This window comes from Saccopteryx leptura, chromosome 1 (genome assembly GCF_036850995.1).
Source record: "Saccopteryx leptura isolate mSacLep1 chromosome 1, mSacLep1_pri_phased_curated, whole genome shotgun sequence".
In the NCBI taxonomy this organism is placed as follows: Eukaryota; Metazoa; Chordata; class Mammalia; order Chiroptera; family Emballonuridae; genus Saccopteryx; species Saccopteryx leptura.
Window position 1 is genome coordinate 62,627,356 of NC_089503.1, and position 27,150 is coordinate 62,654,505.

Here is a 27,150-nt window from a genome sequence, read left to right on the forward strand (position 1 = left end):
AATAAACAACTTAACCCTGCATCTAAAAGAACTAGAAAAAGAACAGCAAGTAAAGCCTAAATGTAGTAGAAGGAAGGAAATAATAAAAATCAGAGCAGAAATAAATGACATAGAGACTAAAGAAACAATACAGAGGATCAATGAAACTAGGAGCTGTTTTTTTGAAAAGGTAAACAAGATTGATGAACCTTTAACTAGACTCACCAAGAAAAAAAGAGAGAGGACTCAAATAAATAAAATTAGAAATGAGAGGGGAGAAATAACAACTGACACAACAGAAATACAAAGGATTGTAAGAAAATTCTATGAAGAACTGTATGCCAAAAAACTAGACAATCTAGATGAAATGGACAAATTCCTTGAAACATACAATCTTCCAAAAATCAGTCTGGAAGAATCAGAAAACCTAAACAAACCGATTACACCAAATGAGATCGAAACAGTTATCAAAAAACTCCCAACAAAGAAAAGTCCTGGGCCAGATGGCTTCACAAGTGAATTCTACCAACTATTCAAAGAACTAACTCCTATCCTTCTCAAGCTATTTCAAAAAATTCAAGAGGAAGGAAGACTTCTAAGCTCCTTTTATGAGGCGAGCATAATTCTGATTTCAAAATCAGGCAAAGACAACACAAAGAAATAAAATTATAGGCCAATATCCCTGATGAATATAGATGCTAAAATCCTCAACAAAATATTAGCAAACCGGATCCAACAATATATGGAAAATATCATACACCATGATCAAGTGGGATTTATTCTGGGGAGGCAAGGCTGGTACAATATTCACAAATCTATCAATGTTATTCATCATATAAATGAAAGGAAGGAGAAAAACCACATGATAATTTCAATAGATTCAGAAAAAGCATTTGATAAAATCCAGCACCCATTCATGATCAAAACTCTCAGCAAAGTGGGAATACAGGGAACATACCTCAACATGATAAAAGCTATCTATGAGAAACCCACAGCCAACATCATACTCAATGGGCAAAAATTAAAAGCAATCCCCTTAAGATCAGGAACAAGGCAGGGGTGCCCCCTTTCACCACTCTTATTCAACATAGTCCTGGAAGTCGTAGCCACAGCAATCAGACAAGAAGAAGAAATACAAGGCATTCAAGTTGGAAAAGAAGAAGTAAAGCTATCATTATTTGCAGATGATATGATATTGTATATAGAAAATCCTAAAGTCTCAGTCAAAAAACTACTGGGACTGATAAATGAATTCAGCAAGGTGGCAGGATATAAAATTAATACTCAGAAATCAGAGGCATTTTTATACACCAACAATGAACAATCAGAAAGAGAAATTAAGGAAACAATCCCCTTCACTATTGCAACCAAAAAAATAAAGTACCTAGGAGTACATTTAACCAAGGAGACTAAAGACTTGTACTCCGAAAATTATAAAACACTGATAAAAGAAATCAAGGAAGATACAAACAAGTGGAATCATATACCATGCTCATGGTTAGGAAGAATAAACATCATTAAAATGTCTATATTACTCAAAGTAATTTATAAATTCAATGCAATACCAATTAAAATACCAGTGACATACTTTAAAGATATAGATCACATATTCCAAAAATTTATATGGAACCAAAAAAGAACACGAATAGCCTCAGCAATCTTAAAAAAAAAGAATAAAGGGGGAGGTATCACACTTCCTGATATCAAGCTATACTACAAGGCCATTGTACTCAAAACAGCCTGGTACTGGCATAAGAACAGGCACATACATAGATCAATGGAACAGAACAGAGAACCCAGAAATAAACCCACAGCTCTATGGACAACTGATATTTGACAAAGGAGGTAAGGAAATACAATGAAGGAAAGACAGCATCTTCAACAAATAGTGTTGGGAAAATTGGACAACAAACTGCAAAAAAATGAAACTAGACCACCAACTTACACCATTCACAAAAATAAACTCAAAATGGATAAAAGACTTAAATGTAAGGCGTGAAACCATAAGCATCTTAGAAAAAAACATAGGCAGTAAGTTCTCTGACATCTCTCGCAGCGATATATTTGCTGATTTATCTCCACGGGCAAGTGAAATAAAAGACAGGATAAACAAATGGGAGTATATCAAATTAAAAAGCTTTTGCACGGCCAAAGACAATAAGAACAGAATAAAAAGCCCTGGCCGGTTGGCTCAGCGGTAGAGCGTCGGCCTAGCATGCGGAGGACCCGGGTTCGATTCCCGGCCAGGGCACACAGGAGAAGCGCCCATTTGCTTCTCCACCCCTCCGCCGCGCTTTCCTCTCTGTCTCTCTCTTCCCCTCCCGCAGCCAAGGCTCCATTGGAGCAAAGATGGCCCGGGCGCTGGGGATGGCTCTGTGGCCTCTGCCTCAGGCGCTAGAGTGGCTCTGGTCGCAATATGGCAACACCCAGGATGGGCAGAGCATCGCCCCCTGGTGGGCAGAGCGTCGCCCCTGGTGGGCGTGCCGGGTGGATCCCGGTCAGGCGCATGCGGGAGTCTGTCTGACTGTCTCTCCCTGTTTCCAGCTTCAGAAAAATGAAAAAAAAAAAAAGAACAGAATAAAAAGACAAACTACACAATGGGAGAACATATTTGACAGTATGTCTGATAAGGGGTTAATAACCAAAATTTATAAAGAACTTGTAAATCTCAACACCAGAAAGACAAACAATCCAATCAAAAAATGGGCAAAAGAAATGAATAGACACTTCTCCAAAGAGGATATACAGATGGCCAATAGGCATATAAAAAAATGCTCAACATCATTAATCATTAGAGAAATGCAAATTAAAACCACAATGAGATATCATCTCACACCGGTTAGAATGGCACTCATCAACAAAACAACACAGAATAAGTGCTAGCGAGGATGTGTAGAAAAGGGAACCCTCATGCATTGCTGGTGGGAATGCAGACTGGTGCAGCCTATGTAGAAAACAGTATGGAGATTCCTCAAAAAATTGAAAATCGAACTGCCTTTTGACCCAGCCATCCCACTTTTAGGAATATACCCCAAGGACACTATAGAAGGGTTCCAGAAGGAGAAATGCATCCCCATGTTTATGGCAGCATTGTTCACAATGGCAAAAATCTGGAAACAGCCCAAGTGTCTGTCAGAGGACGAGTGGATTAAAAAGCTTTGGTACATATATACTATGGAATACTACTCAGCCATAAGAAATGATGACATCGGATCATTTACAATAACATGGATGGACCTTGATAACATTATACGGAGTGAAATAAGTAAATTAGAAAAAAACTAAGAACTATATGAACCAATGCATAGATGGGACATAAAAATGAGACTTAGAGACATGGACAAGAATGTGATGGTAACAGGGCGTGGGGTGGAGGGGTGGGGAAGGGGCGAGGAAGGAGAGGGAGGGAGCGGGGGGAGGGTAGGGGCACAAAGAAAACCAGATAGAAGGCGACAGAGGACAATTTGACTTTGAGTGAGGGGTATGCAGCATAATCAAAGGTCAAAATAATCTGGAGATGTTTTCTCAGAACATATGTACCCTGATTTATCCATGTCACTGCATTAAAATTAATAAAAATAAGATTTTAAAAAATAAAAAATTTAAAAAAAACAGAACAAAAAAAAACAAGAATTCTCTTTTTTTCAAAAAGAAATTTATTTTTAATTGAATTTTATTGGGGTGACATTGGTTAATAAAATTATACAGGTTTCAAGTGTACAATTTTATAATACATCATCTATATATTGTACTGTGTGTTCACCACCTCAAGTGAAGTCTTCTTCCATTACTATTTAGACCACCTTTCCCCTCTTTTACCTCCCCCAACCCACTTTCCCTCTTGGAATCAATATACTGTTGTCTGTGTCTATGAGGGGTTTTTTTGTTTGCTTAATACCTTCACTTTTTACCCAGCCCCCAAATCCTTTCCCCTCTGACATCTATCAGTCTGTTCTGTGTCTATGAGTCTATTTCTATTTTGTTTGTTAATTTATTTTTTTTCATTGATTTCACATATAAGTGAAATCATATAGTATTTGTTTTTCTCTGACTGGCTTGTTTCACTTAGCACAATACTTTCCAGGTCCTTCCATGCTGTCAAAAAAGGTAAGAATTCCTTCTTTTTATGGCTGAGTGATATTTCATTGTGTAAATGTACACTGCTTTTTTATCCACTCATCTACTAATGGGCACTTGGGCTGCTTCCAAACATTAGCTGTGTAAATAACACGGTAATGAACATAGAGGTGCATATATTCTTTCAAACTGGTATTTTGGGTTCCCTTGGATATATTCCCAGAAGTGGAATTGCTGGGTCAAAAGGCAGTTCCATTTTTAATTTTTTAAAGTAACTCCATGCTGCTTTCCAGGGTGGCTGCAGCAATCTACATTCCCACCAACAGTGCAAGAGGGTTCCTTTTTCTCCACACCCTCGCCAACATTTGTTGTGAATTTATTAATGATAGCCATTCTGAGAGGTATGAGGTGATATCTCATTCTCGTTTTAATTTGCATTTCTCTAATGATTAGTGATGTTGCACATCTTTTTATATGTCTATAGGCCATCTGCAGGTCCTCTTTGGACAAGTGTCTATTCAGGTCCTTTGCCAATTTCTTAGTTGAGTTGTTTTTCTGACATTGAGTTTTAGAAGTTCTTCATAAATTCTGGACATTAAGCTCTTTTCAGATGTATCAACAAATATGTTTTCCCATTCAGTGGATTGTCTTTTCATTGTTGATGGTTTCCTTTGCTGTGAAAAAAACTTTTTGTTTAATATAGTCCCACTTATTTATTTTTTCTTTTGTTTCCCTTGCCTGTGGTGAGATATCAGAAAAAATATTGCTGCAAAAAATGTCTGAGATTTTATTATCTGGGACTTTAGTGGTTTCAAGTCTAATATCCAAATCTTTAATCCATTTTGAGTTTATTCTTGTGTATGGTGTAAAAAAATGGTTTCGTTTCAATTATTTTGCATATATCTATCCAATTTTCCCAACACCATTTCTTGAAAAGACTATCTTTATCCCATTATATATTTTTTCCTCCTTTGTCAAATATTAATTGACTATAAAGGCGTGGGTTTATTTCTGGGCTCTCAAGCCTGTTCCATTGATTTATGTGTCTAGTTTTAGTCTATTGCCATGCTGTTTTGATTACTCTGGTCTTGTAATATAGTTTGGTATTAGGTAGCATGATACCTCCTAGTTTGTTTTGCTTTCTCAAGATTTCTGTGGCTCTTTGGAATCTTTTGTGGCTCCATATAAGTTTTAGTATTATTCTAGTTCTGAGACATACATTATTGGAATTTTAGTAGGAAATGTGTTGAATCTATACATTGCTTTGGGCACTATGGACATTTAAATGATGTTAACTTTTCCTTTGCATGAGCATTATATATGTTTCCAGTTACTTGTACCTTCTTCAATTTCTTTCTTCGGTATCTTTAAAAAATTTTTTTTTCAATTACTATTTACTTTCAATATTATGTTGTATTGGTTTTACATTTATAGCATAATGGTTAGACAATCATATACTTTACAAAGTTTTCCTGCCAATATTTCCAGTACCCACCTGGCATCATATGTAGTTATCACAATATTATTGACTATCTACCCTATGCTGTACTTTATACCTCCATGACTGTTTTGTAACTACCAATTTGTACTTCTTAATCCCTTCACTTCTTTCACTCAGCCCAACATCCTTTCCTATGGCACTCCTCAGTCTGCTCTCTGTGTCTATGAGTTCATTTCAAATCTGTTATTTTGTTCCTTAGATTCCACACATAAGAGAAATCATTTGGTACTTTTCTTTCTCCAACTGAGCATAATACCCTCTAGGTTCTTATTCAGTGTCTTATAATTTTCCAAGTACAGGTCTTTTATATCCTCAAATAAATTTATTTCAAGGTATTTTATCTTTTTTGATGTAGTTGTAAGTGGAACTGTTTTCTTAGTTTCCCTTTCTGATAGTTCATTATTGATGTATAAAAATGCAGTAGTTTTCTGAATACTTATTTTGTATCCTGCTACTGTATCCTGAGTTTATCATTTCTAATAGTTTTTTGGTGGAATCTTTAGGGTTCTCTATGTACAGTATCATGTCATCTACAAATAATGACAAGTTTACTTCTACCTTTAAAATTTGAATGCCTTCTACTTCCTTTTATCTGATTGCTGTGGCTAAGACTTTCAGTACTATGTTGAACAAGAGTGGTTAAAGCAAATATCCATGTACTCTGTTCCTGATCAGAAGAAAAACACTTTTAGTTTTTGCCCATTGAGTATGATGTTGGCTTTGGGTTTGTCATAGCCTTTATTACATTGAAATATGTTCCCTTTAGTCCCACTTTGCTGAGAGTTTTTAATATAAATGGGTGCTGGATTTTATCGATTGCTTTTTCTGCATCTATTGATAAGATCATGTGGTTTTTATCCTTCATTTTGTTTATGTGGTGTATCATATATATTAATTTGTGGATATTGTACCAACCTTGCATCTTTGCAATAAATCCCACTTGATCATGATGTATGAACTTCTTAATACATTGTTGAATCTGGTTTGCTAATATTTTGTCGAGAATTTTAGCATCTATATTCATCAGGGATATTGACCTATATATTTTTTTCTTGCTAGTGATTTTTCTGGGTTTGAAATTAGGATAATGCAGGCCTTGTAAAATGAGCTTAGGAGTCTTCCCTTCTGTTAAATTTTTTGTAAAAATTTGAGAATAGGTGTTAGTTCTTCTTTGAATGTTTGGTAAAATTCATCTATGAAGTGAATTTTAAATTTTTGAAGGGAGTTTTGATTACCACTTCATTTTCACTAGTTGTAATTTCTCTATTCATTCTGTGATTCTTCCTGGTTTAGTTTTGGAATATTGTATGTTTCTACAAACTTATTCATTTTGTCCAGATTGTCCAATTTGTTGTCATATATTTTTTTGGCATTAACTTCTTATAATCCTCCCTCTTTCATTTCTGATTTGATTTACTTGGGTTCTCTCTTTCTCTCTCTCTCTCTCTCTCTCTCTCTGAGTTGAAAAAAAAATAATTTTAAAGACCTTCAGGAACCTCTAGTCAAGAAAAATAACATTTATATTATAGGGGTTCCAGGAGGAGAAAATATAAATTATGGCCTGACCTGTGGTAGTACAGGGGATGAAGCATTGACCTGGAATGCTGATGTCACCAGTTCAAAACCTCAAGTTTGCCTGGTCAAGGCACATATGGGAGTTTATGCTTCCTGCTCCTCCCCCTTTCTCTCTCTTTCTCTCTCTAGCGAAGTATTTAAAAAATAAAAATAAAAAAATTATTGCAGAAAAATTACCTAATCTGGAAAAGGAAACAAACACCCAGTCCAACTAGGCCCAGAGAGTACCAGATAAGATGATACCAAAGAGAACCACACCAAGATACATTACAATTAAAGTGGTTAAATTTAAGAATAAAGACAGTATTTTAAATGCAGCTACATTTAAATACATAAAAAACAATGTATTACCTACACAGGAAACCTGAGTTTATCAGAAAATCTTTAAGCAAACCTTTCCAGGCTAGAAGACAGATGCATGATATAGTCAAAGTGTGGAAGGGAAAAATGTTTAAACCCAGAATACTCTACACAACAAGGTTATGCTGAATTAAAGAAGAGAAAAAGAAGTACCCAGACAACCAAGAGTTAAAGGAGTTCGTTCCTACTACACCAGTCTTACAAGAAATGTTAAAGGGACTTCTTTAAATGGAAAAGTCAAGACTATAACTATAACTTAAAAAAAAAGGCAAATTCACAGGAAAGGTAATAGATCAATCACTTATAAAGCTAGTATGAAAATTTAAAAAACAAAAGTAATCAAATAAACTAACTATAATAATTAGTTAAGGGATAAACAAAATAAAAAGATATAAATTATAACATCAAAAATATAAAATGGGACTGGCAAAAATGTAGTGCTTGTAGAATATATTCAAACTTAAACTAATATCAAATTAAAATGTACTGAGATTACATATATATCTATCTTTATATATATGAACCTCATAGCAATCACAAACCCAAAACATATAATACACAAGAAAATAACGGGAAAACAATCCAAATATAACACTAAAAAAAATCATCAAACCACAAAGAGAGCAAAAGAACAAGAAAAGAACAGAAAAAAATGAACAAAATGGCAATAAATACACACATATCAATAACATTTAAATATAAATGGATAAAATGCTCCAAACAAAAGACATAAGTTGGCCAATTGATAAAATACAAGACCCATCTACATACTGCCTATAGGAGACCCACTACAGAAACAAAGACAAACACAGGCTGAAAGTAAATGTATAGAAAAAGATATTCCACGAAAATGGAAACAAAAAGAAAGCTGAGGTATCAATACATATATAAGACAATAAAGACTTTAAAACAAATACTGCAACAATAGACAAAGAAAGGTACCATATAATGATAAAAGAGTCAATCCAAGAATATGATATACCATTTGTAAATATTTATGCATTCAACATAGGGGTACCTAAATATACAAAACAACTATTAAACTATTAACAGACATCAAGAGAGAAACTGACAGCAATATAATAATAGTAAGGGACTTTAATACCCCACTTTTATGGATGGATAGATTATCCAGAACGAAAATAAATAAGAAAGCAATGATCTTAAAAATTTCATTAGAACAGATAGAATTAATAGATACAAAATATTCTATCCAAAAACAGCAGAATACACATTCTTTTCAAGTGCACATGAAACATTACACATGCTATGTCACAAAACAAGTCTCAATAAATTTAAGAAGACCAAAATAATATCAAGCATCTTTTCCAATCACAATGGTATGAAACTAGAAATCATACAAGAAGAAAACTGGAAAAGACACAAATATGTGGAGACTAAACAGACACTATTAAACAACCAATGAATAAACAAAGAAATGAAAATTTTAAAAATACCTTCAGACAAATAAAACTGGAAACACAACATTCCAAAAACTGTGGGACACAGCAAAAGCAGTTCTAAGAGGGAAATTTACAGCAATACAGATCTACCTCAAGAAACAAGAAAAATCTCACTCTAAATTCACACCTAAAGAAACTAAATAAATAAAAATAGACAAAGCCCCAAGTTAGTAGAAGGAAAGAGTAGTAAAGATCAGAGTGGAAATAAATAACATAAAGACTAAAAAATTTTAGAAAAGATAAATAAAACTAAGAGCTGATTCTTTGAAAAGATAAACAGAACTGATAAACCCCTAGGCCAGATTCATCAAGAAAAAAAAAGGAGGGCCCCAAATAAGTTAATCAGAAATAAAAGTTACAACCAATACCAAAATAATACAAAGAATCAGTATAATCTACTATTAATAATTATAAACCAATACCTTGGACAACCTATAAGAAGTGGATAAATTCCCAGAAACATACAATCTTCCAAAACTGAATCATGAAGAAATAGAAAATCTGAACAGACCAATTACTAGCAATGAAATTGAATCAGTAATCAAAAAACTTCCTCCCAAAAAAGTTCATAACCAGACAGGTGAATCCTAGCAAACATTTAAAGAAGAGTTAATATCTATACTTCTTAAATTTTAAAAAAAATGAAGAAAAGGTATATTTCCAAACTCATTTTACACAGCTAGCTTTACTTTGATACCAAAACCATAGAAAGATACTACAAAAAAATAAAAAATAAAAAATTACAGGCCAATATCCCCGATGAACATAGATGCAGAAATTCTCAACAAAATATTATCCAATTAAATTTAACAATACATTATAAGTATCATACACCATGATCAAGTCGAATTTACCACAAGATGCAGGATGCTTTAACATTTTCAAATTAACCAATGTTATATACTGCATTAACAAAACAAAAGATAAAAATCACATAATCACCTCAATAGATGCAGAAAAGCATTTGACAAAATCCAGCATCCATCTATGATAAAACCTCTTAACAAAGTGGGCATAGAAGAACTTAGCTCAACATAGTAAAGACTATATAAGACAAACCACAGCTAATATACCCTGACACTAAGATCAGAAAAAAGATAAGGATACCCCACTCTTATCACTCTCATCCAACACAGAAAAATTAAAAATTAAAAAAATTAAAAGAAAAAAACAAGTTAAAGGCATCCAAATCAGAAAGAAAGAAGTAAAGCTTGTGACATCTCAGGACAAGCGGTGCAGGCCACCAGCCGTGAAAATTGAGTACATCCAGTACATGGCTAGGAGGCAAAAGATAAACAACGGTTAGAAATGTAGCAATATTTTCCACTGAACTCTATGTACCCAGATCAAGGAAGCCCCTACCCTAGAGACTTAGCCAAGAATGAGGTCAGCTAACCGCACCCCTCCCGCCCTTGTAAATGCTGCTTGCTTGCTCAGCCTAGATAGCCACCCTATAAAAAGGAGCCATTTTAGAAGCTCGGGGCTGCAGTGTTCCCTTGCATGGGTTGCCTGCAGTCCCTGCGCAGGTTTGCAATAAAACTTATAAAATTCACTTTGGGTTTGCTGTGGTCTGTCTCCTGGGATGTAACAAAGCTTTCACTGTGTGCAGATGATGTGATACTATATACAGATCACCATGAGAAAACTATTAGGATAAATGAATTCCATAAAGCATAAAATTACAGGATATAGCCTGACCTGCGGTGGCACAGTGGATAAAGTATGGACCTGGAGTGCTGAAGTTGCTGGTTCAAAACCCTGGGCTTGCCTGGTCAAGGCACATACAGGAGAGTTGGTGCTTCCTGCTCCACCCCACCCTGTTTCTCTCTTTCCCTCTCTGTTTCCTCTCAAAAACAAACAGACAAAAAAATTTACAGGATATAAAATTAATATACAGATATCTGTTGCATTGTTTTACACTAATAATGAACTATCAGAAAAAGAAACTTTAAAAACAACCCCATTTACGATTGCATCAAAAAGAATACTTAGAAATAATTTAACCAATGAGGTGAAAGACTTGCACACTGAAAACTATAAGACATTGATAAAAGACATTAAAGATGACACAAATATGCCTAACCAGACAGTGGCACAGAAATAGAGCATCAGCCTAGGATGTTCTAGTGAAACCTGGGATGAGGACCCAGGTTCAAAACTCCGAGGTCTCTGGCTTGAGCACAGGCTCATCTGGCTTGAACATGGGCTCACCAGCTTGAGCATGGGGTTGCCTGGCTTGAGTGTGGAATCATAGACATGACCTCAGGGTCATTGGCTGGAGCCCAAAGGTTGCTGGCTTGAAGCCCAAGACTGCTGGCTTGAGCAAGGGATCACTGGAGCACCCTAGTCAAGGTACATATGAGAAAGCAATCAATGGACGACAAAGGAGCTGCAACAAAGAATTGATGCCTCTCATCTCTCTCCCTTCCTGTTTGTCCCTGTTTGTCTGTCTGTCTCTCTCTTTTGCTAAAAAAAAAAAAAAAGTGACATAAATAAATGGAAAGATAGATCATGCTCATGGATTGGAAAATTAATTTTTTTAAATGTCCATGCTACCCAAACCAATCTACAGATTTAGTGCAATTCCTATCTAAATTCTTATGGCATTTTTCATAGAACTAGAACAAAGAATTCTAATTTTGTATGGAACCACAAAAGACACCAAATAACAAAGCTATCTTAAGAAAGAACAGGAACCTGACTTCAAAATATAATACAATGATATAGTAATTAAACAATACAGTACAAAAACAGACATAGAGATATTAATGAAACAGCAGAGAAAACTGAAAAATAAATCCACACTTAATATCATCAATTAATCCATGACAAAGAAGGTAAGATTATATAACAGGGTAAAGACAGTTTCTTCATTATATAGTGTTGAGAAAACTGGACAGCTACAGGCAAAAAGAAAAAAAAAGAAACTGGACCACTATCTTAAACTACATACAAACAATAAACTCAAAATGGATTAAAGACTTAAATGTAAGACCTAAAACCATAGAATTTCCTAACAGAAAAAATAGGCAGTAAACTCTTTGATATTGATCATAGGAATATTTTTTGGACCAGTTTCCTCAGGTGAGAACAACAAAAGCAAAAATAAATGAATGAGACTATATCAAACAAAAAATCTTTTGCATAGCAAAAAAAAAAAAAAAAGAAAAAAGGAACCTACTGAATAAGTAAAGATATTTTGTAAAGCATATCTTTCACAGGGGGCTGATATCCAAAAGACATGAAGAAGTCATACAACTCAGTATCAGAAAACAAACAATGTGATTAAGAAATGGCCCTGGCTGGTTGGCTCAGTGGTAGAGTGTCGGCCTGTCATGCAGGAGTCCTGGGTTCGATTCCCGGCCAGGGCACACAGGAGAAGCACCAATCTGCTTCTCCACCCCGCCCCCTCTCCTTCCTCTCTGTCTCTCTCTTCCCCTCCCGCAGCCAAAGCTCCATTGAAACAAAGTTGGCCTGGGCACTGAGAATGGCTCTATGGCCTCTGCCTCAGGCACTAGAATGGCTCTGGATGCAACAGAGCAACGCCCCAGATGGGCAGAGCATCGCCCCCTGGTGGGCATGCCGGGTGGATCCGGGTCGGGCCCATGCGGGAGTCTGTCTGACTGCCTCCCCTTTTCCAACTTCAGAAAAATACAAAAACAAACAAACAAACAAACAAACAAAAAAAGAAATGGACAGAGGACTGCCTATCCAGGCAGTGTGCAGTGGATAGAGCACTGGCCTAGGACACTGAGTACCCAGGTTCAAAAGCCCAAGGTCACCAGCTTGAGTGAAGGCTTCTCCGGCTTGAGCACGGGCTTGCCAGCTTGAGTGCGGGGTCGCTGGCTTGAGCATCAGATCACAAACATGACCCAATGTCGCTGACTTGAAGCCCAAGATTGCTGGCTTGAGCCCACGGTCGCTGGCTTGAGCAAGGGGTCACTGGCTAAGCTAGCCCAGGTCAAGGCACATATGAGAAAGTGATCACTGAACAACTAAGGTGCCACTACTATGAGTTGACGTGTCTCTCCCTTCCTGTCTGTCTGTCTCTCACTCACACACACACAGAAGAAAAAATAAAAAAGGGCAGAGGACCTGAACAGATATTTTTCCAAAGACATACAGATGGCCAATAGGCACATGAAAAGATCCTCGATATCACTAATCATAAGTTAAATGTAAATCAAAACTATAGTGATATACTAACTCACACCTGTCAGTAGGACTGTTATCAAAAAGACAAGAAGTAGCAAGTCCTGGTGAGGATGTGAAGTAAAGGGAACCCTTGTTCCCTGTTGGTAGGAATGTAGTTTAACCCCTATGAAAAACAGTATGGATATACCTCAGAAAAATCTAAAACACTCACTCACTGCTGGTGGGAATGTAAATTAGTACAACCATTATAGAAGAAAGTATAGTGGTTCCTCAAAAAATTAAGAATACAACTATGATATGACCCAGCAATCTCTTTACTGGGTATCTACCCCCAAAACTAAAAAACATTGCAATGTAAAGACACATGCACCCCATGTTCATTGCAGCATTGTTCACAGTAGCCAAGACACTTTGGAAACAACCAAAGTGTCTTGGTTGTCTTTATCCAATAGAGGATTGGATAAAGAAGATATGGTTCTATATACAATAGAATACTACTCAGCCATAAGAAATGATGACACAGTGCCATTTATGACAACATGGATGGCCCTTGAGAACATTATACTGAGTGAAATAAGTAAATCAGAAACACCTAAGAACCGCCTGACCAGGCAGTGGCGCAGTGGATAGAGCGTCGGACTGGGATGCAGAGGATCCAGGTTCAAGACCCCGAGGTTGACAGCTTGAGCACAGGCTCATCTGGTTTGATCAAAGTTTACCAGCTTGGACCCAAGGTCGCTGGCTTGAACAAGGGGTTACTCAGTCTGCTGTAGCCCCACGGCCAAGGCACATATGAGAAAGCAATCAATGAACAACTAAGGTGTCGCAATGAAAAACTAATGATTGATGCTTCTCATCTCTCTCTGTTCCTGTTTGTCCCTATCTATTCCTCTCTCTGACTCTCTCTCTGTCTCTGTAAAAAAAAAGAAAAAAAAGAAAACCAACACCTAAGAACTATATAATTTCACACATAGATGGGATATAAAACTGAAGACTCAAAGACATAGATAAAAGTGAAGTGGATATTAGGAGGAGAGGAGTGTAGGGGAGGGGGTCTGGAGAAGGGCATGGAGGGAAGGTTGTAAAGAGGGACAAATATAAGGTGATGGAAAACAATTTGACTTTGGGTGATGGGTATACAACATAATCAACAGTACAAATGCTATAGAAATGTTTACCTGAAACCTATGAACTCTTATTGGTCAATGTCACCCTGTTAAATTTAATTTTCTAAATAAATATTTTAAAAATTTAAAACAGAGAAGCCATGTCATCCAGTAATTCCACTTCTGAATATTTATCTGAAAACAATAAAAACACTAATTCAAAAAGATATAAGCACTCCTATACAGTATTCACTGCAGCATTACTTACAATAGCCAAAATATGAAAGCAACCTAAGTTTCCACTGATAATTCAATGGATAAAGAATTATCCATTATCAATAGTATATGTATACATTGAGGCCCTGGCCGGTTAGCTCAGTGGTAGAGCGTCGGCTTGGTGTGCGGGGGACCCGGGTTCGATTCCTGGCCAGGGCACATAGGAGAAGCGCCCGTTTGCTTCTCCACCGCCCCCTCCTTCCTTTCTGTCTCTCTCTTCCCCTCCCGCAGCCAAGGCTCCATTGGAGCAAAGATGGCCCGGGCGCTGGGGATGGCTCCTTGGCCTCTGCCCCAGGCGCTAGAGTGGCTCTGGTCACAGCAGAGCAACGCCCCAGAGGGGCAGAGCATAGCCCCCTGGTGGGCAGAGCGTCGCCCCTGGTGGGCACGCCGGGTGGATTCCGGTCGGGCGCATGCGGGAGTCTGTCTGACTGTCTCTCCCATTTCCAGCTTCAGAAAAAAAAAAAATAGTATATGTATACAATGGAATATTACTCATCCTAAACAGAATATTATACATCTTTAAAGAACTGAAGAAACAAAACATACCATATTAAACTAGAGTTCAACACCCAACAAAAACATTTTTAAAAAATAAAGGTAAAATAAAAACATTTTCAGATATTCAAAACTGAAAGAATTCATCTCCAAGTGACTTATATTACAAGAAATAATAAAGTCACTCAGTATGAAGCAAAAATTACCAGGTGTGAATAGCATCCACATAAAGATATGGGGTGCAGTGGAAATATAAAATATATGAATGGATATAAGATAATGATGTTCTTATTTATAAAATCACTTCAGAAGATAATGAACTAAAACAGTAACAATGACTATTACATCTTATAACAATTGTAAAAGTTCAAAGGTCAAGAGCAGGAAAATTAATGTGTACTGTTATACAATTCCCATACTCTATGGGAACTGGTATTAAATTACTTGAAGGGGTCCTGGCCAGTGGCTCACAGGATAGAGCATCAGCTGGACATGTGGACATCCCAGGTTCGATTCCCGGTCAGGGCACACAGAAGAAGTGACCATCTGCTTCTCTCCCCCACTGCTCCCCCTTCTCTTCTTCTTCCCCTTCTGCAGCCAGTGGCTTGATTGGTCCAAGTATGGCCCCAGGCACTAAGGATAGCTCAGGTTGGTCCGAATGTTAGCCTCAGGCACTAAAAATAGGTCGGTACTCAAGCATCAGCGAGATTGTCGGATGGATCCCAGTTGGTGCACATATGGGAGTCTCTCTATCTCCTCTCCTCTCACCTTAAAAAGAAAATATTGTTTGAGGGTAGATTCTGATAAATTAAAGATGTATACTATGAACTACAAAGTAACCTCTGGGGAAAGATGTATGGGTATAATAAGCCAACAAAGGAAATAAAAAGAAATCATAAATACTTCTCAATAAAAAAAGCAAGAAATAAATGAAAAAGGAGAACAAAAAGAAATCAAATAGTAAATGCCAGATTTACAACTAAATATGTCAGTACTCCCTTTCAATGTAAATGTCCTCAAAAAAAGAACAGAAATTGTCTAACTGGATTTAAATAATAAAACCCAGCATATGCTCCTTACAAAAGGTTGGTTTGTTAAGACAGTAGTAGGTAAAACAACGGAAAAAGAGATATACCTTGTACGGTATATGATATTTATCAATGTTGAATTACCACGATAATGCCATGTACCAACCAAAGGCAAAACCTGTCACATAAAAATAAGCATTTACTGTTCACACACCTGACCTGAACAGTTATCTGTTCTGTGAGCTAGACTGGCCTCAGCTACTGTGACTCAGGTGACCTGGTGCTGCTCCATGTATCACTCAACCATGTTGGCCTTAACATATTCTTACAGAGATGGAATATGTCCAAAAAAGCAATTTCCCACATGCAAGTCCATTTACAGCTTCTGTTTCAAGAGATGATGTGAAGTCTAAGGCCAAAGGAGAGCTGGTCAACTCATGGTAGGAGGGCACTGTAAAATTACATGGCATAGGGTGTGAATACAAAGGGAGCTAAAAGGAGAGTGAGAATTGGAGCCATACCTCACTATATTACCAGCAGATCAAAATCTTGAGGAAAGAGTATTAGCAAATACGAAGAGGGACATTTCATAATAATTAAAATGATTTTCTCATTTCAATTTATAGGCACCCAATCACATAGCCTCTATAGAGAAAAAACAAAGCCACAATCATGGAGATTTAGCACACCTATCTTGATAAAGGATATAGTAAGCAGATTTTTAAAAATCTGGAAGGATATAGAAGATTCTAACAACTTGATTAACAAACTAATTATAAAACACTGTATTCGATGACTGCAAAATGTACATTCATTTTATTAAAAATTGATTGATTGATTTCAAAGAGACAGAGAGTGAGAATCATCAACTTGTTCCACTTATTTATGCATTTATTAGTTGATTCTTGTATGTGCCCTGATCCTAGATTGAACCTGTAACTTTGACTTATGGAGATAATGCTCTAACCAACTGAGCTACCCAGCCAGGGCCTAGAATGTATATTCTTTTCAAGCAGAAATGGAACATTCACCAAAAATGATGATGTATTGAGCTATACGACTAGTTTTAATAAACTTCTAAAAATTGAAATCTTAAGAGTATATTTTCTACTACTTTGTAATTATATCAGAAATCCATAAGAAGAAAATGATACCTAGAAAATTCCACATTTGAAAATTAAATACTACTATTTTTAAATTTTTTCTCTTACAGTTGACATTCAATGTTATATTAGTTTCAGGTGTATAGCATAGTGCTTAGACCTTTTTATAACTTATGAAGTGATCCCACCGGTAAGTCTAATACCCACCTGACAGCATACCTAATCATTTCAATACTATTGACTATATTTCCTGTGCTATAATTTACATCCCTGGACTATTTTGTAACTGTCAATTTGTACTTCTTAATTCCTTTACCCAGCCCCCCAACTCTTTCCTGTCAGGCAACTGTCAGTTTGTTCTCTGCATCTACAAGTCTGTTTTCTTTGTTCATTTTATTTAGATTCCACATGTAAGTGAAAACATGTACTAGTCTTTCTCTGTTTGATTTACTTCACTTAGCATGATACCCTCTAGGTCCATCCATTTGGTGCAAATAAATGGTAACATCTCACATTCTTTTCTTTTTTATGGCCAAGTTATATTGCATCATATATATGTGTACCACATCTTCTTTATCCAATTTTCTGTTGATGGGCCACTTGGGTTGCTTGCATATCTTGGCTATTGTAAATAATGCTGCAATGAACATAGGGATGCATATACCTTTCTGAATTAGTGTTTTGGATAAACACCCAGAAGATGTAGGTCTATTTTTAATTTTTTTGAGAAACCTCCACACTTAAAACTATTTTTTTTTTAAAAAAAAAAAACACCATTGGTCAAAGGAAAGTGATCACAGTGAAAATGAGAAAACAGTTTGAATTATTTGATGATGAAACCACACAAACTTGAGAGAGTGACGTCAGAGAATGGCAGTGTGAGAGATATTCCTCCCAATCTCTCCCCTTGAAATTTCAACAAATTCTACAACTATAAGCAGAGAAAAAAAAAAACCCAGATGAATCTGACATATATACACACCAGATAAACAAGGGTATGATAGCACAAGAAGGCAGGCCAAAGATAGAATTCGCTAACAGAAGAAAAAGCCTGAAGGACGGAGTCTTTCTCTTTCCTCATGGATCTGAGGGAGGGAAGCACTTTTAGCATGGTCTTTGTTTCAGAGCAGAGAGAAAAGAAGACTGAGGGGAAGGAGCTGAAATAAGACCAGCAACCAAGACCAGGAGCAGGGCAGATTCCCAGCGTCTGTTGCAATTGCAGGTGTTGGGCGCACACAAAGCCTGTGGTGCACTCCCAAGAACTGTGTGCAAATAACCCATGACAATCAGCCCACAGGGCCCTGAGGCATGCTCAATCTGCTCATGTGGGCCCGTGGAGTTTGGACTGTGTGGTGCGAAGGTGCACTTGATCTGTGATCTGCACCCTACCTGCTCCAGAAGATCAAGCACCAGCTTGTGGTGCACAGCTTCTGCCCTGCCCATGGCTGCACTTTGAGTGGTATCAAAGGAAGGACCAGCCTGTGTCACTCCAGCCTCTTGAGTCCTGCATTGCTCCCCTTGCTGTGTGAACAGTGGCAGTGGCATATCCCCCTCAGTAGAGTCTCCAGGCTGCTCTCTCCTGTGAGAGGCAGGGGTGCCTAGGCGCTTAATCCTCTGCTCTATTGGGACATGGGTACCATATGGAATGGGCACCAGAGTACCCCAGATGGCCATTGCTAGAGCCATAAAATTGCAAAGCCCTAACAACAAGCCCCTCCTACCAACACAATTACGGCCCTGCCAACATCATCAAGACAGTGACGACTCAGCAGAACTCCACCCAAGAATCTCGCAGAGGCAAATCTTGTAGTATGGAGCCTCCTGCCAGAAAAAAGAATAAGTTACCTCTCAAAACTGGAAAAAATATTTTTTCTTTTTTTATTTTTTCTTCTTTCCTTTTTCTTTATTCTCTTTTTCCCATTTGAATTTCATTATCCTCAGTTGTCATATATTTTATTCTTAATTTTTGCAAGGCTTTCATTTCTGACACTTTTACTTCTTTTTTTCCTCTCTTCCCTTTTCTTCCCCTTCTTTCTCCTTTTTTATTTTTATTCCTCTCACCTGAACATTATTTTTCATCAAATTATTTTATTTTTGACTCACACTTCTTTTTGTGGCATTTTGTTTGTTTATGACGTCATTTTATCTCTCTTTTTTCAATTTTTCTCTTTCTGTTTCTTATCAGTGTTTGTCCTACTTATCATAATTTATAAAATTTTCATTTTTTCACTGTATTATTTTCTTTTATTTAAGTTATCTCTTGTTACGAGTTATTAACAATACCACTCTCAAATGCCATCAAGGAAAATAAAATCAAATATGGATATTTAAGACAGACATAGCTCAGATAGATGAAAAATCTCCAGAAAAAATATCTCAATTACATGGAAACCTTGGAGCTAAATAACAGAGAATTCAAAATTGAAGTTCTAAATATACTCAATAAGATACAAGAAAACAATGAAAGGCAATTTAGTGAGCTCCAAAAACAACTTAATGAACAAAAAGAGTACTTCACCAAGGAAATTGAAACTATAAAAAAGAACCAAACAGAGATGAAAAACTCAATATGTGAAATGAAAGATGAGTTAACAAGCTTAGCTAATAGAACAGGCCAGATAGAGGAGAGAATTAGTAACATTGAAGACAGGCAGCTAGAGATACTACAGAGAGAAGAGAGAGAATCATGAATTTAAAAAAATGAGAAAGCCCTAAAAGAATTGTCTGACTCCATCAGAAAAAGCAATATAAGAATAATGGGCATATTAGAAAAGAAGAAGGAGGAGGAGGAGGAGGGGGAGGAGGAGGAGGAGGAGGGGGAGGAGGAGGAGGAGGAGGGGGAGGAGGAGGAGGAGGAGGAGGAGGAGGAGGAGGAGGAGGAAGAGGGAGGGAGGGAGGGAGGGAGGGAAAAGGGAATGGAGAACATATTCAAATGAATAATAGATGAGAACTTCCCAAGCATGTGCAAAGTTAGAGCCTCGAATTCAAGAAGGAAACAGAACACTGAGTTATTTCAACCCAAACAGACCTAGTCTAAGGCACATCATAATGAAATTATCACAAGTCAATGACAAAGAAAGAATCTTCAAAGCAGCTAGAGAAAAGAAGAATATAACATATAAAGGAAGGCCCATTAGGCTATCATCAGATTTTTCAGCAGAAACTCTACGAGCCAGAAGAGAGTGGACCCAACATTTAAAGTACTAAAAGAGAGGAACTACCAGCCAAGAATACTATATCCATCAAAGCTATCCTTCAAATATGAAGGGGAAATGAAAACATTTACAAACATAGATAAGCTGAGGGAATTTGTCACCAGAAAATCCCCACTACAGGAAATACTGAAGGAGTTATCTGACCAGATACAAAAAACAAGATAAAACTACAAGTAAAAGCTCCAACAAGACCATAATAAAAACAGGGATAATTTGTGACAACAATAACATAAAAGGGGAGAGGATAAAGATCAGCAGTACCAAAACCGAATGGAGTGCAGAAGCACTCATGAGATAATGGACTCTAATGAATATGATAACTTTTCTTTGAATAACCTAATGGTAACCACCCCCTGAAAATGCCACTACTGAAACACATAGCTTAAAAAAACAAGAAACAGAGGAAAGAAGTATGCAATACCACCAAACAAAAACAAAAGACAGAAAAAAAGAGAAGCACCAAACAAGACACAGAACTATCAGAAAGCAGTAAATAAAGTAGCAAAAGGAAATCCTCAAATGTCAATAATTACACTAAATGTAAATGGATTTAACTCACTAACAAAGAGGCACAGAGTAGCAGATTGATCAAAAAGCAAAACCCAACTATATGCTGCCTTCAAGAGACACATCTAAGCTACTAGGATAAAAACAGATCAAAGTGAAAGGTTGGAAAATGATTCTCCAAGTAAATAATATCCAAAGAAAAGCAATTGTGGCCATACTCATATCTGACAATTATGACTACAAGACAACAAAGGTAACCAGAGACAAAGATGGTCATTTCATAATGATAAAGGGGACACTGTATCTAGAAGACATAACACTTCTTAATATATATGCACCAAACCAGGGAGCAAGAAAATATATAAGACATCTACTAATGAATCTAAAAATACAAACCGACAAAAATACAATCATACTTAGAGATCTCATTACACCATTGATGGCTTTAGATTGTTCATCCAAACAGAAAATCAATGAAGAAATATCGGCCTTAAATGAAACACTAGAACAAATGGACATAATAGACATCTATAGGACATTTCATCCCAGAATGTCAGAGTATATACATTTTTCTCCAGTGTACATGGAACATTCTCAAGATTAGACCATATGCTGGGCAACAAAACTAACATCAATAAATTCAGAAAGACATATATTACACCAAGCATATTCTCTGACCATAAGGCTTTAAAACTAGAATTCAACTGCAAAAAATAAGTAAACAAACCCACAAAAATGTGGAAATTAAACAACATACTTCTAAAAAATGGTGGGGTCAAAGAAAAAATAAAAGCAGAGATCAAAAGATATATACAGACAAACAAAAATGACAACATGACATATCAAAATCTCTTGGATGCAGCAAAAGCAATAATAAGAGGGAAGTTCATATCATTACAAGCTTATATCAAAAAACAAGAGAGAACCCAAGTAAACAACTTAATATCACATCTTAAGGAATTAGAAAAAGAAGAACAAAGTCAACACAAAATCAGCACAAGAAAGGAAATAAAAATTAGAAAAGAAATAAATGAAATAGAGAACAGGGAAACTATAGAAAAAATCAATACAACAAAACACTGGTTCTTTGAAAAGATCAACAAAATTGACAAACCCCTGGCAAGACTCACTAAGGAAAAAAGAGAAAGGACTCATATAAACAAAATCCAAAATGAAAGAGGAGAAATTACCTCAAATATCATAGATATACAAAGGATCATTTTAGAATACTATGAAAAACTATATGCCACCAAATTCAATAATCTAGAAGAAATGGATAAATTCCTAAAAAGATACAATCTTCCTAGACTGAATCACAAAGAAGTATAAAGCCTTAAATAGACCCATAAACAAGGAGGAAATAAAAACAACTATCAAAAACCTCCCCAAAAATAAAAGTCCAGGGCCAGATGGCTATATTAGTGAATTCAACTAAAAATTTGAAGAGGATATGGTTGCTATCCTTCACAAAGTCTTCCAAAAAATTAAAGAAGAAGCAATACTTCCAAACACATTTTATGAGGCCAACATAACCCTCATACCAAAACCTGGCAAGGATAATACAAAAAAAAAAACAAAAAAAAAAACTACAGACCAATATCTGTAATGAATACAAATGCAAAAATCCTAAACAAAATACTACCAAATAGAATACAACAATACTTTAAAAAAATAATACATCACAATCAAGTGGGATTCATCCTGGAAGCACAAGGATGGTTCAACATACATAAACAAATTAACATAATATACCATATCAACAAAACGAAGAACAAAAACCATATAATTCTGTCGATAGATGCAGAAAAGGCATTTAATAAAATACAACATCCTTTTATGTTTAAAACACTCATTAAAATAGGCATAGAAGGAAAATAACTCAACATAATAAAGGCTGTATATAACAAACCATCAGCTAACATCATACTAAATGGTAAAAAGCTGAAAACTTTTCCTTTAAAATCAGGAACAAGACAAGATTGCCCACTCTCTCCACTCCTATTCAACATAGTGCTGGAAGCTCTAGCTAGAGCAGTGTTTCCCAACCTTTTTTGTGCCATGCCCCACCTTAACCTTTCTAAAATATTTATGTGCCCCCTATGTAACATACATAATTTTTAACATTAAAAAATTGATTTGTTCACTTAATAAACATAAATGATAGGTTCTAGGAAGAAATCACTATGAAATTGTTAACAAAACACAGTAAGTAAAATTTCAAAACATATCATGAAAAACAGAAATTTAAATTCCAAATAATTTTAATACAGATTTTTCTATATTAATTTATTATTTTAATTTAGTGTGATCCTTGCGCTTGATGCTTGCTGCACAGAGATTTTATATTAGGTTCCAATTTGGTTAGCTTTAGTCTCAAGTCTCCTCGTTGTGTTATATCCAGCCGATTTCTCTTTTTTACCAGTAAATCATTTACAGCACTAAATCCACATTCAGCTAAAAATGAAGATGGAAACGGTAGCAATAGTTTTCTTGCACATTTGGTTGAATTTGGGTATTTGATTTCTGTTTCCTCACAAAGCCATGCCATCGCTCCTTTGATATTAAATAAAGCTTTAACTGACTCATCATTTTGCAATTCTGCGAGTTCTTCTTGAGACTGCATATTTGATATATCAGACAAATCCACTAACATTGGCTGCATCATCCATGTTGGGAAATCAATTTGTTTTAAATCAGAAAATCTTTCTTTTAATTCAGCCGATAGAATATTCAAATGATTGACAATAACAAGTAAAGCGGTATCAGTTACTTCACATTTTTGGAGCCAATGAAACTGTTTAAAGTTTTTGTTGTTAATATGTTTCTGACATAACTCAATATTGGTAATGAAACCAAATATCTTTGCTTTTGCATTGACAAGAGTTTTATTTGTTCCTTGAAGTTGCTTATTTAATATATTTAGTTTTTCAAAGATATCGGCTAAATAACTCACAAATGCTTTACCAGCTATTGTTAACAGATACTTCACTTCAGGTTTGTCGCTTAAAAAATCACTAAGAGTATCAAACAGTTCCATAAATCTTTTCAAACAGTTTCCTTTAGATAGCCATCTGACTTCAGTATGAAGTAAAAGTCTCACATGGTCTTCATTTTGTTCTTCACAAAATAGCTTGAAAAGATGCTCACATGTGGCACTAGCTTTAATAGCATTAACACACTTTATGACTGTATGTAATACTTCATTCAGAACAGGCGAGATGTTTTTAGCTACCAAGTTTTCCCTATGAATAACACAATGCACAAGAATCATTTCTGGATTCGCATCTTTCATCATTTTTAAGCAGCCATTTTTCTTGCCCATCATATTGGGAGCACCATCTGCAGCACAAGATGTTCTATTTTTCATTGGTATATCATTGACATCTAAGTAGTTTTTTAGCTTATTATATATATCTTTGGAGGTAGTGGTGCTTTCTAATCTTTTACAGAACAACATTTCTTCAGCAAAATGTCCTTTATCAATATATCTTATGTAAGTTATCAATACTGCCTGTCTCTCAAAGTTGATTCATCTATTTGCAAGGAGAATTTTCTTGTTTTCAGCTTTTCAATAAGTTGTTTTTCAATATCCTCACTCATTTCGTCTATTCTTCTGCTAACAGAATTGTTACTGAGTGGCATAGCTTTTACATCTTTGTCATCTTTTTCAAGAACCGTTTTAAGAAATGCTGATATTGACGGTTTTATTAAATTCTCTCCTATAATGTGATTTTCTCCAGTTTTAGCGATGAATAAAGAAATTTGATAACTAGCCTCAAGAACACGATTATTAGTTGAAGTATGAGCAGTAAATAGAGACTTTAATGTTCTTTTTTCAAAAATTTTCTTTAAAGTTTTAAAGTAACTCAAATCTGAATTAATATGAGTACTATGTTTCGCCTTTAAATGCGCCTCAAGACGACCTTGTTTCATTGATTCGTTGGTCAAGCATTGCTGGCATAAAAGACAAAAAGGAATCCGCTCATTGTGAACAGCGGGTATGAACCCAAATTTTAAATATTCCTCCGAATATTGGCGAGTTTTTTTCTTGCTTGCACCACTCATTTTACTATGGGCTATAATAAAAATAAGATCAATTAAAAACTAATATTAAAATATGTGTTAAAATATATTCAATGTGACATAGAGTAAACGTATACTAAAAATTCATATTTATTTAAATGTATATAACACATTTACTACACTACCACCGCAAAACAAAAGGTATCTATATTTTTTCCACTTGACAAAATTTTCTGGAAAGTTATGCTTCTAAAATTAAAATTGTCGTGCATGCACTACTATAGCCCCAATAATATTTATAAAATATTAGTGCTTTCTAGCCCCGATGCAAGAAGTACTTAATAAAGAGTTTAATATTGATAAAAATAAAATCAAATACTTACCAATTATATCTATACAATATATATATGTATATTTATTAAATCAATGAGCTTTTACAACAGTTTTGACTGACACTTATTTCAAATTAACACCAACTGAATGATGTGAAACACTACAGAAGTTGCGGTGGGCCAATTAGGTGAGAATAACTGCATTGTTTAGCAGTTTTTAAAACGTCCGGGGTTCCCCACAGCAGACGACATGCTCCGCAGTGAACCCAGGACAAAGTTTACTTGACGACGCCAATCACTCAGTTGATATTTTGGTCTCATCAAACGAAATTATACTTAATAATTATTTACCGCAATTATTTAAGAATTGCATTTTTTGTTAAATTTGGCACCGATATCTAGCATTGCATTTAAATGGCCCGGGGCGAAAGAGTTAAAGTCGTGTCGAGTCCATTTTCAAATTGCCCCCCTTAACTATCGAATTGCCCCCCTGTGGGGCGTGGGCCCCACGTTGGGAAACACCGAGCTAGAGCAAACAGACAAGAAAAAGAAATAAAAGGCATTCATGTTGGGAAAGAAGAAGTAAAGGTTACACTTTCTGCAGATGACATGATCCGGTATATATTAACAGAAAACCCCCAAAGACTCCACAGAAAGGCTATTAGAAACAATAAACCAATACAGTAAGGTTGCAGGATACAAAATTAATATACAGAAGTCTATTGCTTTCTTATATGCCAACAATGAAACTTTGGAAAATGAACTAAAAAAAAAAATCTCTTTTACAGTTGCAACAACAAAAAATAAGATACCTAGAAATTAACATAACAAACAATGTAAAGGACCTACACACTTAAAACTACAAAGCATTATTAAAGGAAATCGAAAAAGACACAATGAAATGGAAAAATATTCCTTGTTCTTGGATAGGAAGAATAAACATAGTTAAAATGGCCATATTACTCAAAGTAATATACAAATTTAATGCAATTCCCATCAAAATTCCAATGTCATTTTTTAAAGAAATGGAACAAAAAGTCATCAGATTTATATGGAACCATAAAAAACTCTGAATAACCAAAGTAATCCTAATGAAAAAAACGAAGCTGGAGGCATTACAATACCTGACTTCAAATTATACTACAGAGCCACAATAATCAAAACAGCATGGCATTGGCAGAAAAACAGACACACAGACCAATGGAACAGAATTGAGAGCCCAGAAATAAAACCACATATATATGGTAAAATCATCTTTGATAAAGGTGCCAAAAACACACAATGGAGAGAAGAAAGCCTCTTCAACAAATGGTGCTGGGAAAACTGAAAAGCTGCATGCAAACAAATGAAACTTGACTGCAGTTTGTCCTCCTTACACAAAAATTTATTCAAAATGGATCAAAGACCTAAACATAAGATCTGAAACAATAAATTACATGGAAGAAAACATAAGTACTAAACTCATGAACCTTGGCCATAGAGAACATTTTATGAATTTGACCCCAAAGGCAAGGGAAGTAAAGGCAAAGATAAATGAATGTGACTCTATCAGACTAAGAAGCTTCTGCACAGTAAAAGAAACTGATAACAAAACAAACAGCCAACTAAATGAGAGATGATATTTTCAAACAGCTCAGATAAAGGGCTAATATCCAAAATATACAAAGAACTCACTAAACTCAGCAACAAACAAGCAAATAATCCAATAAAAAAAATGAGAAGAGGACATGAACAGACACGTCTCCCAATAAGAAATACAAATTGCCAACAGATATATGAAAAGATGCTCATCTTCATTAGCTAGAGAAATATAAAATCAAAACTACAATGAGATACCACTCACACCTATTAGGTTAGCTATTATCAACAAGACGGGTAATAAGTGTTGGAGAGGCTGTGGAGAAAAAGGAACCCTCATTCACTGTTGGTGGGAATGTAAATTAGTACAACCATTA

The 27,150-nt window shown here is 35.7% G+C and overlaps 1 protein-coding gene and 1 non-coding gene across 2 annotated transcripts in view; one reads left to right on the forward strand and one right to left on the reverse strand.

The window, feature by feature from the left end:
* The window catches only part of LOC136389687 (glycerophosphodiester phosphodiesterase domain-containing protein 4-like), a 146,364-nt gene extending 127,572 nt beyond the window's left edge, over positions 1-18,792 (reverse strand). The window contains exon 1 of the mRNA XM_066361496.1: positions 18,354-18,792. Coding sequence (XP_066217593.1) covers positions 18,354-18,792 — 439 coding nt within the window. The remainder of the gene's footprint in view (positions 1-18,353) is intronic.
* TRNAD-GUC (transfer RNA aspartic acid (anticodon GUC)) lies at positions 12,251-12,326 on the forward strand. Its single transcript has one exon. It is a non-coding gene; the product is annotated as a tRNA-Asp (tRNA).
* Positions 18,793-27,150: the final 8,358 nt, after the last annotated feature.